General features: G+C 36.4%; 1 protein-coding gene across 1 annotated transcript in view; it reads left to right on the top strand.

Moving 5' to 3' along the window:
• Nucleotides 1-14,833, top strand: part of Efhc1 (EF-hand domain containing 1) — a 64,173-nt gene that overhangs the window by 15,611 nt on the left and 33,729 nt on the right. Inside the window, exons 3-5 of the mRNA XM_010631086.2 lie at nt 4,647-4,934; nt 10,271-10,420; nt 11,768-11,960. Of these exons, the coding sequence (XP_010629388.1) occupies nt 4,647-4,934; nt 10,271-10,420; nt 11,768-11,960 (631 nt within the window). The remainder of the gene's footprint in view (nt 1-4,646; nt 4,935-10,270; nt 10,421-11,767; nt 11,961-14,833) is intronic.

Genomic DNA, 14,833 nt, shown 5'->3' with positions numbered 1-14,833 from the left:
TATATATATATATATAAAATTTAGGCCTTCTTTGCTTCAAAAGGAAATTTAGTTTTTTTGTTGCTGCTTGTCATTTGGTTTGGGGGTTTTTTGTTTGTTTTGTTTTGTTTTTTTGGTACCAGGGATTGAACTCAGGACCTTGTGTTTGCGAAGCAGGGGACAGCACCACTGAGCTAAAACCCCAGCCCTCCATTTCTTTATTTTGGGTGGGGGTTTTTTTCCTGTCTTTTTGAGACAGGGTCTTACTGTGTAGTTCAGGCTGGCCTTGAACTTGTGACAATCCTCCTCCTTCAGTTTTCTAAGTGATGGAATTATAGGCATGCACTACCATGCCTGACAAATTTTTGGTTTGTTAGAAAATGAACATGTGGTCAGAATTGTATAGAGGAACAAATACAGGAGATGAACCTTAGTCTGTACTGATCATATGGCATAGTCTAGGTTTGCCTGTAAAGATTTCATTGCACCTGGATATTTTAAAAACAGAATACAAAAATTCTGCTTATATAAGCCTTTTATATTACTACACACACACACACACACACACACACACACACACACACACAAACACACACATCCCTATGGCCCCAGAATCAGCCTTACGGCCTCTTTTCCATCTCTGCCTACTCTTTTGGTAAATTCCAGATTCATGGCCTGAATGTCCTTTGAACATATGTATGTGTGATTGCCTATTTGATATCTGTTGAATATCTAATAGATATCTCAAACAAAACTGAACTCCTGATTTTGTCTCATCCCCTCTTCAAATCTGTGGTGTTGCAGTGGTCCCCATTATTATCAGTTCATAATAATTCCATCCTTTCTGTTATTTGGACCTAAGATGTTTGAGTCATCTTTTTCTATGCTCTAACACTGGCTTATTTCCCAAAACCCAGTCCTATATTTTACATTACCCTTTACAATATCAACTTCTGCTATCACTGAAATTCAGATGTCTAAAATCAAGCTCTCTATCTGCATATCCAAATTATCTTCTCCCTAAGTCATTTGTATGAGATCATCACTATATCCCTAGTACTTTGTTTTTCTTTCCTAGCTTCCATCCACACTTGCTCACTAGTAGTCCAGACAGCCTTGCTTGGATTTTTCCATTAATGATAATTTATTAACTCAGATCTGAAATATCAGAGAGGCTTTCAATCTGGTTGCTATGCCAGCACTCCCCCCTGCACTATAGACTGTATCCTGTTGCTGGATTTCCTTCCTCTGCTTCTGTTGTTACCATTTCCCAGAATCTCCTCTGATCCCTTTTTAGCTAAAACTTTCCCACTCTTCAAAGTCTAATAAACCTCCTGTTTCTTCTGAGTTAAGCTTTCTCTGGTAACTTTAGCCCCTACAGATTCCTTTTTGAACTACTGTAGTATCTGTTATCCAGGTAGTAGTGAGATGTGGAGAAAACATTGGGCTGTAAGTCAATAGTCTTATAGAGTTTTTTTCCCAGTTCTGGTCCTAGCTCCTTTTATGGCCTCAGACAAACCACTGTTAATACCCACAGTATGAATGTGTATATGCATGTATCTTGAACTTTTATCACTGGATTATTTGTAGCCACAAAACATAGCATGCATCATGATACTTCTTACTCTTTTAAAAATCTGATTGTAGTCAAAATCCACTAAGTGGATTTTTAAGAAGTACCAATGAGGGCCAGGGATTTGGCTCAGTGGTTCCGCTGCCTGCCTTTCGAGCACAAGCGCCAGAGTTGGATCCCCAGTACCACACACACACACAAAAAGTACCAGTGAGTCTGGGTGTCATGTCATGCACCTGTAATTCTAGCACTTGGGAGGCTGAGTCAGGAGGATTACAAGTTGAGGCCAGCGTGCACTACATAGCAGAACTCTGTCTCAAACAAAAAATTCATTTTCTTGGAGTGTCATTTTACAACAGTTTAATGAGTATCTATCTTATGTGGTGCCCTAGATGGGACCTAGGAAAATGGCATGAAACAAACACTATATCCTTAAGTTTTCATCCTGTGTGAGATGTTTGATAAGCTTTGAATAGAGAAGGGAATTCTAACTGAGTGAGCTAAAACCAGTGAACAGGTCTAATTTCTTTGTAAAATGTATAGGGTTGGACTAGCTTTGACATTTTGCATATTTATCAGTCCATTGCTGAAGAACAGGTTATTTCATATATCAATTATTGTGATCATATTCCTATTCTACAAGATGTTATCTTTATCTTTTGGTTTTTTTGTGCTTTTATTATTTTTTTCTTTGAACATTCTACTGCAGATAGCCATTTCATCTTTTTATGAGTTTCAAGGACTTCATTCCATTATATTTATATTTATCCTATGTGATAGCCAGTTTTCTTTTGATTTATTTTGAGACAGAGTCTCACTATTCTTTTGATTTCTATTTTGCCCTTCTACAGTAGACACTATACCCCTTTTAGCAACAGCACTCATACATAGAATTATTTCATCTTCCCATTCATCAAGCCACGCTTGTGTCTTCATATTTAAAGTTCTTCTTAGGGCTGGGGATTTAGTTCAGTGGTTCCAAGCGCAGGGACCCAAGTTCGATCCCTGGTACCAAAAAAAAAAAGTTCTTCTTGATTTGTTCCTCTTGTTCTCGTAGAGTTTCAGACATGCTCTTTTGCAAACATAAAATGCCACTGCAGTACTTTCTCTCCCTGGAAAAAAATATTAAATATAGAAGCAGTGTAACAGAAATTTTAGAACAAATCTCAGTGATGTAGCTCAGTGATGGAGTACCCCTAGGCTCTACTACTAGTGCTATCAAAACAAAACAAACCATGCTTTCATAATACCGTTCTATATATATAGTTTTTTCTTTTTTTTGAAGTGGAGTCTTGCTTTGTTGCACAGGATATAACCTTGAATCTGTGATCCTCCCCCTGCCCCTTTGGTACAGGGAATCAAACTCAGGATTTTGTGCTTGTGAGGCAGGCAGTGGAACCACTGAGATAAATCCCTGGCCCTGTGATCCTCCTGCTTTGTTTGTTTGTTTGTTTGCTTTTGGTACCTGGGATCAAACTTGGGCCCTTGTACTTGTGAGGCAGGTGGCCAAACCACTGATCTAAATCCCCGGTCTGAGCCTCCTGCTTTAACCTCCTGAGTGGCTAGAATTACAGGCCCAAGCCACTGTGCCCATGTGTTTTATATTTTTAAAAATGTGCAATAGATGTTCCATTTTGACTTCATGTTGATGTTTTTGCTTCCCAGAGGACCAAGGGTGTGTTCTGCATAATATGGACGTTTCTGAGGACTTTGAGAGCATTTACACACTCTCCAAATAGTCTGTGGTAATTTCAAATAGCATAAGAATGAATGTCATTAATATGCATCTACAAGGGACTCCATTTCTAAAGAGTTGGACTTGAGCCTTTTTTTTCACACTAAAATCTAAAACTGTGGTCCCATCCAAAAGTTGTTTTTTTATTGTATTCAAAGCTTGCAAGAGACTTTTGACATGGAAATGAAGCTAGTAGTTAAGTCCTTTAAACTGTCTTACCAAAGAACACAGAGTAAACTGAGTATGTTAGCAAGCCTTTTCTGTGATGGACCAGATAGTAAATATTTTGGGTTTCTTCTTCCTCTATTATATTGATGTTAGTCTGCCTAGGCTGGTATAACAAAATGCCCATGGGCAGGGTAACTTAAACAATAGAAGTTTATTTTCCTCACAGTTCTGAAGGCTTGAAGTGGAAGATCAAGGCTCCAGCTAATTTAGTTTCTGGTTAGGACTCTCTTCTTGACTACCAAACAGCTGTCTTATTTCTGTGCCCTCCCGTGGCCTTTTCTCAGTGCTTGTACTAATTGCTGTCTTTTTTTTTTTTTTCTGTTCTCTTAAAGACTGCAGCCACATTGGCATTAGGGCTTTAATTCATGAATTTGCAGGGGGAGGGGGTCATAATTCAGTCCACAGTAGCAGCCCATATATCTCTGTCACTCCTTACAATGGAGGACCAACCATTAATAAATGTCTTAATTACTTACATAATTTCTTTAATTGTGGGCAGTTTGAATTTCAAATTATTTCCATGTGGTATAAAATACTCTTAAATTTTTAAACTACTTACATGTTTAAAAAAATAGCTCACAGGTCATACAAAAAATGGGTGGCAGGGTAGATTTGTCCCATGGACGATAGGATTGATGAATATTCAGACCTCCCTATATATCCTTTTCACAGGGAAACTTTATGTTTTTTAGATGTCTTAGTTACTTTACTCTCACTGCTGAGACAAAATACCTGACACCCAAAGTTAAAGGGGGAAATGTTTGTTTAGCTCACAGTTTGTAGAGGTTTCAGTCCATAATTGGCTGGCTCCAAGGGAGAGTGGGTTGGCATCATAGAGGAGAACCAATTCATGACAAGCAGAAGACAGCAGAAAGCCAGCATCTTTCTGCCCCTTTTATCTTATCCAGAATACTTAGGGCAGGTAGCACTCACACACTTAATCCTAGTGCCCTTGATCTAGCAAGACACCAGGAATCAACTCCAGTTTTGCACACTCTAGATCTAGCCACTTCCGAAAACATTCCACCTATGATCACATGAGGCTTTGGTGGGAACATCGAAACACAAGCCATAACAGATTATAATGAAAAACTAATGCCACATCATTTCTTTTTCCCTTGTGTATTATAGGTGCTGAAATTTGATGCTTATTTCCAAGAAGATGTTCCTATATCAACTGAGGAACATTATAGAATTCGTCAAGTGAATATTTACTACTATCTAGAAGATGACAGCATGTCTGTCATAGAGCCAGTTGTGGAAAATTCTGGGATCCCTCAAGGCAAGTTAATCAAACGCCACTGCCTACCCAAGAATAATGTAGGAGACCATTATCATTGGAAAGATCTAAATCGAGGAATAGACATCACAATTTATGGCAAAACTTTTCGCATTGTCGACTGTGACCAGTTCACACAGGTACTGTATGTGTTTTTGGAAGCTGTGGGACCTGGGGCATCATTCTAATTTATAGCTAGATACATTTTCATTTATTAGGGTAAGGAAGAGACTCTGTCTTACATAAATTATTTTCAGTTTAACTAGATATGTGTGTGTATGTGTATTGCTTATACACAACCAGGCTATGTAATAACATCAGTCTTCCAGAATGATGTTTATACATATCCGGTCGAAATAAAACTCCACTGTAGCTGAATCATTTGCTAAAAAATAACTTCAGTGATAGTTCAAATAGAATCAGGAAAATAATAAACCTGATGGAGCGCAAGTAGGGAAGAAGCATTTGGCCATTTAAGTTTGAGTTTATAATAGTAGTGTCTCTCTTAGCAAATGAAAGCCTACATTTTTGTACAATTTATATATACATTTAAAAATAGTATATGCTACAGTATAGGAAAACATCTAAAGGATTCTTAATTTTTTTTTTTTTTTTTTTTTTTTTTTTTTTTTTTTTTTTTTTTTTGTGCTGGGAATTGAACTCAGGACCTTGCACTTGCAAGGCGGGCAATGGAACCACTGAGCTAAATCCCCGGCCCAAAATGAAACCATTTTAAATGAAGAAAAACTTTTTTTTTTTTTGAGACAGGGTCTCACTATAATTGAGACTTAAAATGAAACCATTTTAAATGAAGAAAAACTTTTTTTTTTTTTGAGACAGGGTCTCACTATGTAATTGAGACTGACCTAGAACTCACTATGTAGCCCAGGCTGGTCTCGAACTCACAGCGATCCTCCTGTCTCAGCCTCCCAAATGCTGGAATTATAGGCATGCACCACCACACCCGGCTCAAGAAAAACTTTTATATCAATAAAAGTCCTTTACTTTCTCTATTTTTTAAATTTGGATTTTGTTTTATACAAAGACAACTTTGCTTAAAGTCATATACATGGAGGAAGTGGTGGCCTTTTATTTAGTACAAATTTCAAGTTTGTCATAGATAAAAAATTATTTCTAACAGCAAAAGTGTTATGCCCTTTATCATCCCAAATGTGGATAAATTTTACATTTACTAAGCTCATATGAATTCAATCTTTTTTATTTAGAGTTTAACAAATATTTATTGTTCGCTGTGTGCAAGGCACTGTGAGCAGCAACTTGAAGAAAAGTGAGGAAGTGAGCTACACCATCAGTTTATTCCCAGTATCAGAGAAAACCGTGCAGAAGGTAGAGGTGCTAGGCCATCTTGGAGATATTGCCCCCCTTGACCATATTTGGATCTCATGCTTTTTAGATTTGAGAGTTCCACCTGGCATAGGAAGCTTCTGAGTTGTTACACCAGCAGTGAGATATTATAAAAAGTTACCTAAGCTTAAAAGTATTAACAATTATGAGCACGTGCACATTTATTACTGAGCAGTCGAGCTAATGCAGTCACAGTTGATTCTTGTTATTTGTACTACCTGTGACCATAAATTCACCAGAAACACTAAATCAGCAAATACTAAATCATTGTTCCTAGAAGTGCAGGTTTAAATTTTTTTTTTTTTTGTACCGGGGATCAAACTTGGGACCTTGTGCTTGCGAGGCAGGCAGCAGAACCACTGAGCTAAGTCCCCGGCCCTAGGTTTAGATTTTTGCCACTCTCTGGTCACAACATTTTTGATAAATAATACATAACTTCGTTTAATATATATTGCTAACTCATTAACACTGCACTTTAACCACATGAGGCTTTGGCAGGGACATCGAAACACAAGCCATGATAGATTACAATGACAAACTAATACCAACAGAAGTACAACCCCTGCCTGAATGAAACTTATTTAATATACATATTTTTTCCTTAGGCATGTGACAGCCTTCTTGTACTGGGGACTTTAATAATAATACTATTTTAAGCAGCAAAATTACCAACAACAGCAAAAAATGCAAAACTTATGGAATTATACAAAAAGGACACTTGTTTACAATCCGAGAGTTGGAACAAGAAGGCAGAGCTTCACCTTGTTGTATCTTAGCTGAGAATAAATATATTTGGCAATGCAAATCTTTGGCACTGTGTACCTGTCTGCAAATGACCACTTACATATTGGCAATTCCTGACTTGGGGGACTACAGATATATTTGAGCAAGTGCAGAAACTTGTGAATCTGGAATCCATGAATAATGGGGATCAACGCACAGTATTTTAATAATATGTTTGATTAGAGCTGTTTAGTTGAGATACCAATGACTAGATTAAATTATATTCTCAACAATCTAAAACTCACACATCTGGGTTAGGGATGTAGTTCAGTGATACAGTATACCTTTCATGTGTGAGGCCTTGGGTTCCATCCCAAGTACCACAAAAGGAAGTAAATAAATATGCGAAATAAAATGCATTAGTTACTTTCCTGTCACTGGGACAAATTACCCAACAACCATAATTTAAAGGATGAGAGCTTTATTTTTGTTTACCGTTTCCATGGGTTAAGTCAATAAGTCTGCCGGCTCCAGGGCAAAAACTGTTTGGCAGAAGAACAGGAAAGAGGAAAACTACTCAACCCAATGGCATTCAGAAAGCAGAGAGACAGAAGAGAGAAGCAAGGGGGAAAGAATACACCTTTCCAGGTCCCCCTGTCCCCTACTGACCCATTTCCAAACAGCCCCCACCTCCTAACAGGACATTCAGCACCCATGATCCGATCATTTTCCACAAGCTCATGAGACTTTTGGAGGACACTTTGGGTCTAAACTGTAGACTAAAACAGCCAATTCCATCTTCGTCATTTGAGCCAGGCCTATGAATGGGTAAGGCAGATAGCTATCTTTATGGTATGATTTTCACGGGGAAGCACTACTACCCTCATCCCTTCTATACTGTTCTAAATAAAATATAAAGCCCCAGACACGGCAGCTTTAGAATTAATTTTTGCCAAAGGCTTATTGCTAGTGAAGCAGATATGAATACTATTCCAAAAATGCTAATATGTAGGAAATACTTTTTAAAATAACAAAACCAATTGATCCTAAATACAATTAGGGCTTCTATAACAAATATATAAATATATAGACTTGGTACCTTAAACTGCAGAAGTTTATTTCTTCACAATTCTGGAAGCTGTAACCATGGTTGCCACCCTGGTTGGGTTCTAATGAAGGCCCTCGTTGTGGCCTGCAGATAGCCCACTTCTCCCTGTGTGTTCACATAGCTTTTTCTTAGTTCATGTGTCTTTCTGGTATGACTTATAAGAATACTAATCCTATTAGATTGGAGCCCCACATTTATGGCCTCATTTAACTTTGTTTTAATGAAGGCTCTATCTCCAAACATATTGAAGGTTTGGGCTTCAACATATGAATTTGGGGAGCTCTCAGATGTTCTGTATAACAGCTCATGTTTCTAGTCATTCCACTCTGCCATTGATTCCCAGCCCTAAACATAATAAGGAAACAGCTCCACTCCTGGGCTGAAGACATCATCCAGTCAGGGCCCATAGATTGTCCAATGGCCAGGGGCTCCTTCCTGATGTTTGGTACTAGGTAAGATCCTGGAACTTAGAAGGCTGAGACTATAGCTACACATGTGCCCAGAGCACTGTCGTGGGCATGCATAGGGCCCTGCCATTCTGAAACCTACCAATCTGCGTCCTTTTTAGTCTGGGGAAATTTCCCTTTCCTCTGATTGCCTCAAAAGCATTCCCCTTTTTCTTCCTTCTTTGGGATACTTTCAGGTAATCTCTTCAAAATGTTTAGATTTTTTTTCTAAAATGTAGATAGAATAGTCATCTTCAGGAAACTGTGACATTCCTGCGGTAAGGTTAAAAAAAGGGCCTGGTTATCTATTGGGTGAAAGAGAAGGGAGTAAATTAAAACAGCTATTAGGTTCCTCAATCAATTATTTCAAGGGAAAGTTTTGTCAGTCATTAATTTCAATTTAATAGTTTAAATTGAAGGTAAAATTATAATATGTTTATATTGAACAGATACTGGTGACTTCCTAAAAAAAAACTAAACAATCAGTCCACAAGCTAATTAGCAGCAGTGATAGCACTGGAACCCTCATATTTTGATCCCCAGCTCTGTGTATCTTTTTTTGAATTGTCCAAAAGAAAACTGTACGCTTCTTAAAAGAAACCCATACTTTAGGTTGATTTCAAATTCCAGAATATGAACAGGTTATCATGAAATTATTCCTTTCTAGTGCCAGGGATTTAGCTCAGTGGCACCACACCTGCCTTGTAAGCACAAAGTCCTGAGTTCAATCCCTGGTACCAAAAAAAAAAATTATTCTTTTCTAATTATCAACAAAAGTATAGGGTGATGCTTTTAACAAGATTAAATGTCAAGTTGTATAAAAAGATACAATGCTTCTTAAAATTATATACTTATGATTAGCAAAATAAAAATGAAGATCTTGTCAAATTCAGGTGCTTTCTTTTTATATTTCTAGTAAACTTTGAGCACTTGGCTTAAACTTCCTATTTTACTAAAACACTTTCTGATCTAAAATAACAAGTGGGTGTACTTTGTTTTCTTTTTGGTGAGGGGGAAGAACTTAGTCATATACTTGTTCTAAGGGAGTTGGAAACCTGGGAATATTATTTCAGTTTAACTTGGGCATTGTGCACCTTGCTTCCAAACCAAATATGAATTACTTATTGTTTGAAAGCATTGTTAGGTTCTAGATATTTAATCAATCTTAGAACTTACTGTGTTCTTGGGAAACTAACTTAATTGCTTGATAGATCTACATTCATATCCAAATCCAATTGCTTTATCAGCCTATTTTCCGATTAGCTTAGCATATTAACAGTATCACCATATTAGTTTTTTTTTTTTTCCTTTCCTTTCAGGAAAGAGGTATTTGGGGATTGAACTCAGGGCCCTCACACTGAGCTACAGGCCTTTTTTATTTTTAGTTTCAGACAAGGTCTTCCTAAATTATTGTGTTGCCCAGGCTACACTTAAACTTATGTTCCTCATGCCTCAGCCTCCCAGAGTGCTAGGATTACAGGTGTGTGCCACCACACCCAGCTAGCAATTTTATAATATAGAGTATTTCAGGAAATTATCAGTTATAACCGGCAATATATAATTAAGTCAATTGGAGACAGTATTTATTTCTAAGATTAGTGTAAATGGAAACTAATGTTTAGTTTGGGCAATGGAATAGAAATTATTGTTACACTTACTTTTTTGTTTGTTTTTTTGGTACCAGGGATTGAACTCGGTTCCTTGCACTTGTGAGGCGGGTGGCAGAACCACTGAGCTAAATCCCCGGCCCCTGTTACACTTATTTTTATACTGTCAGTTTATCACTTTAAGAAATTCTAAGCAGGATGATTATTATTAATTTTTAAATATTTAGGCATTTTTAGAAAGTCAAGGAATTGAATTAAATCCACCAGAGAAGATGGCCCTTGACCCTTACACTGAGTCCCGGAAACAGCCTCTTCGCAAGTATGTCACCCCATCTGACTTCGATCAACTCAAGAGATTTCTCACTTTTGACAAACAAGTAAGTGACCTTGGCCAAGAAGATTACTTGTTTCCAAGTATGACATATTTGTTGACAATTCTGCTGTGCTGAAACATTGTATCTACAGTTTAGCATGTATATAGTGCTATCTTTCTGGTTTCCTCTAGGGTTAGTTAAGAGAAGTACCAATGTCTTAAATTTCTTATTAGACCTTTAGAGATTGTAGAATTAAGTCATATGAGTCATGTCAAACATTTTCATCTAAGGTGTATCTGCTTCTTACTACATTTCTGTTGACCACTTGTTTTTCCCCAAATAAGTTAATCTCGTGGAATTCTTTGGGTAACCTTAAATGAATTAATTGGGAAATTTCAAAGCTATTGTGTATTTGTCAGTCTCTGATATCAAATAGTTAATTTCAGAAAAATGATTGTTCTTTCTTTTTAAATGTCATATTATCATTATTATTATTATTACATATTATTAGTACAGAATGTTCTGAGCACTTTCCAACTGTGACCCAACATTCTTAATCCTCCTCCTTATGAACAGATTTAAATCATGACAGATTTGAATTCTGTGTACTAAAGGGAAAGAGAAAGAGGGATTAACCTTAGTTCTTCTTTGCTGCTTTTTTTACCGCCTATAAATTTAATTTGCTTTAGTTGAAAAAATTTTATGTATTGCTAGCATGGTCTTCTAAGGATTTTATTAGAAGACCGTGTTATTATTTATGTAAATGTTGTCACTTTGTATTTAAAGAATGTATTCATACAGTTACTACAAGATGTGTGAGACAAAAAAAGAAGACTGCTTAATAAATCAAAATTCTTTAATTATGTATAGACTATTCACCTATGTGTGTGTGTGTGTGTGTGTGTGTGTGTGTGTGTATTTTTTTTTTAGACAGGATCTTGCTATGTAGTTTAAACTGGCCTTGAAGTCACTTTGTAGACCAGGATGGCCTTGAACTTGTGGTGATCCTCCTGCTTTAGCCTCCCAGAGTATTGGGATTATAGGTGTGCACCACGTTCCCAGCCACACCTGTTTTTAAAATATGTATAAACCACTGTATAGAGGACACCATTGCTCTTTTAATTCAGCTTCTCATTCACTGATTAATGTTTTGGGTCAGAGTAAATTCTTCTTGGCACAAAGTTATAAGTCTTTTATTATTCTTTGCAATTTTTGACATCTGGTATACAATTTCCTTTTTTTTTTAAATTTTTGATGAATTCTTCCTTTTTCACTTTACCATCTGAGATTACTTCATAGTCTTTCCAGTTAGTCTTTTCATCATTGTCTGATATATAAATGCAATGTAGCTGAGTTAAGCTCTTCACTTTTAGTATTCTCACTTAAGTCACTACTTTGTATTCTTCAAAGGTTCTTCGATTCTATGCAATCTGGGATGATACTGACAACATGTTTGGTGAATGTCAGAACTACATTCTTCATTACTATCTTATGGATGATACAGTGGAAATTCGAGAGGTCCATGAACGGAATGATGGGAGAGATCCTTTCCCACTTCTGATGAACCGCCAGCGCATTCCCAAGGTCTTGGTGGAGAATGCAAGTATGTTTGATTTAATGTAAGGTTTACAAATTTATCCTCTGTTACTTGAGTCTTTGTTTTAGATCTTAAAGGAGTTACTTAATCAGTGTGGTTATTATTTTTTTTTAAACCGGGGATCAAACTCAGGGCCTTGTGCTTGCAAGGCAGGCGCTGGAACCACTGAGCTAAATCCTCATCCCAGTGTGGTTCTTTCTTTACCCTTGAGAGGTTCTCGCTGTGTTTTCCTAAGTGCTCAGCAGATGTCTTTCTCACAACTTACTGCCTTTATTGCTCCCTGGTTTAAATCATGCCTCCTAGTCTGGTAGGGATGATTGATAGATATGCAGAACAAAGTAACAAAAGAAAATAGCAGTAGGAGATTCATTTAAGAAAGGTAGACAGAGGGTTTGAAACTGAACTAATCTAAAATTAGATTTTTAATGTACTTTTCCAACAGCTCTATTTTCATCTAAGAATATAGTTTAGCATTGCCTTACATGCTTTCCTAACTTTGCTTCTTATTTAACTACTTTATAAATTCAAAGTTTCTGTATGATTTGAGATTGGGAAAGGCATACCGTTGTCTTGCAAAGGTAGAGTCCCATGGTATAGACTCTGGCTCTTTCTTTGCTAGCTTAAAATAAGTTGGTGTGTTGGAGAGTGGGAAGGCAAAAAAATGTTAGTGGATACCTGCTGTTACTTTCTTAGGCTAAGTAGTCTTGATTTAGTTATCAATTTAGCAGTTAATTTTCTCTGGCAAAAATGTCTTCTTGGTCACATTTAATAACATCTCATGTTTGTAATGAGAGACAGAATTCTGTAAATATTTCCTTGATTTTTTTTCTTGTATTTTTGGAAAATAGAAGATAAAAAATTCTACATATAGGATAAGAGATTTGTGTAGGTTAAAGGCTATAAACAATCTGAAGGCTAAATTGAACCAACCCACATGTGATGCTTGGCCTCCTCCAAGTATTTTATTTTAAAAGAATGTTATTTATGGAAGAGGAGTTAAGGGGGTTTTATCATTGTGAGATGAGATCATCAAAATGTAGTGAAAGCACATCTTGATTAATATGCAGTAGTTAGAAGCAACAAACAAGATGTATATAGAAAATAAATAGATGAGATGTTAAAAGCATAGTGCTGTGTAGAAAAAAGTAAAATGACATAATACAATAACATGCATAATGTGAAATCTGTGTACAACATAGTACACACAGTACATATTCAGTCAGAAAGCTGCACATTATTGGCACAGGAGACTGTGACTGCCATGGTGATTCTGCCCAGATCTAGTGAGAATCCTGCAGTGCTTGACTACAGAGTTACTATGAATGAGGTATCTGGACCTACTCTAATCGCAGACAGAGGCTTGATGAGATGCATTACAATTTTTAGGTATTCACTGATTCATGCTGATCTGAAATAACCTATACAATATCTCAGTGAACTAGAAAAATAAGAACAAACTAAACCAAACTTAGTAGAAGGAAAGAATAAAGATCAGAGCAGAAATAAATGAAATGGAGACTTAAAAACTACAAAGGATCAATTTTTTAAAATCTGGTTCCTTTAAAAGATGAACAAAATTAGCAAACCCTAAACTAGATTAACTGAGAAGAAAGAGAAGACTCAAAGTCAGAGATGAAAACATGCACATTAAAATTATTATGCACAACTATATGACCACAAATTAGGTAACCTAGAAGAACTGGAAAAATTTCTGGACCTATTCATCTTACCAAGATTGACATGAGAAATACAAAACTAGAGTAGACCAGTAGCAAGTAATAAGTCTGGATAATTAATAAAAAGTCTCCTATTAATGAAAAGTCCAGGATCAGAGGGCTTTACTGCTGAGTTATACCAAACATTTAAAGAAGAACTATATCAATTACTCTTAAATTATCCCCCCAAAAATTAAAGAGGAAAGAATTCTTCCAAACACAAACTGTGATGTCAGCATTTCACTAATACAATAACCATTCAAAGACACACACAAAAAGAAAGGTGTGGGTCAGTATCCTTATTGAGCATACATACAGAAATACAAAATTCAATCAAACTGAATCCAGCATGCGTTAATAAGATGACTGTGACTAAGTTGGATTCATCCCACCAATGCAAGCATGGTTCACCATATACAAAGTAATAGATATGAAGCACCACATCACAGAATGAAGGACAAAAGCCATGAGTGTCTCAATAGATGCAGAAAAAGTACTTGATTGAGCTTAACATCGCTTTATAATAAAAACACTGAATAAAATTGACATAGACTGAGTGTACTTCAGCTTAATAATGGCTACTTATTATAAGCCAATAGCTAACATTATCCTTGATTGGGGCAGAAGCAGAATACTCTTCAAGTTCTGGAGCAGACAGGGATCTCCTCTTTTACCACTTTCATTCAATAGAGAGTTGAAAGTCCTAGTCAGAGTAATCAGTCAAGACGAAAAGCATCCAAATTGGAAAATAGGAAGTCAATTTGTCATTTGCAGATGTCGTGATCTTAAATATATAGAAAGCCCCAGACACTGCCCAAAACTATTATTACCAATAAATGAATTCAGCAGATCTACAAAATAGAAGATAAACATATAAAAATTAGTAGTGTTTCTATACACCAATGACAGATTATCTAAAATAGAAATCAGCAATCATATTTAAAATAGGTACAAACAATATCTAGGAATAAATTTAACCATCCCATATCCATGGATTAGAAGATGCAATATTGTTAAAATATCCATGGTGCCAGGCATGGTGGCACATGTCTGTAATCCCAGCATTCAGGAGGCTGAGGCAGGAAGATCACTGTGAGTTTGAGCCCAGACTGAATTATACAGTGAGACCCTGTCTCAAAAAAAAAAAAAAAAAAAAAAAAACAA

Source organism: Fukomys damarensis, unplaced genomic scaffold (genome assembly GCF_012274545.1).
Source record: "Fukomys damarensis isolate Sample0158 unplaced genomic scaffold, DMR_v1.0_HiC HiC_scaffold_14, whole genome shotgun sequence".
Lineage (NCBI taxonomy): Eukaryota > Metazoa > Chordata > Mammalia > Rodentia > Bathyergidae > Fukomys > Fukomys damarensis.
This window is presented reverse-complemented; position numbering and strand designations above follow the sequence as displayed.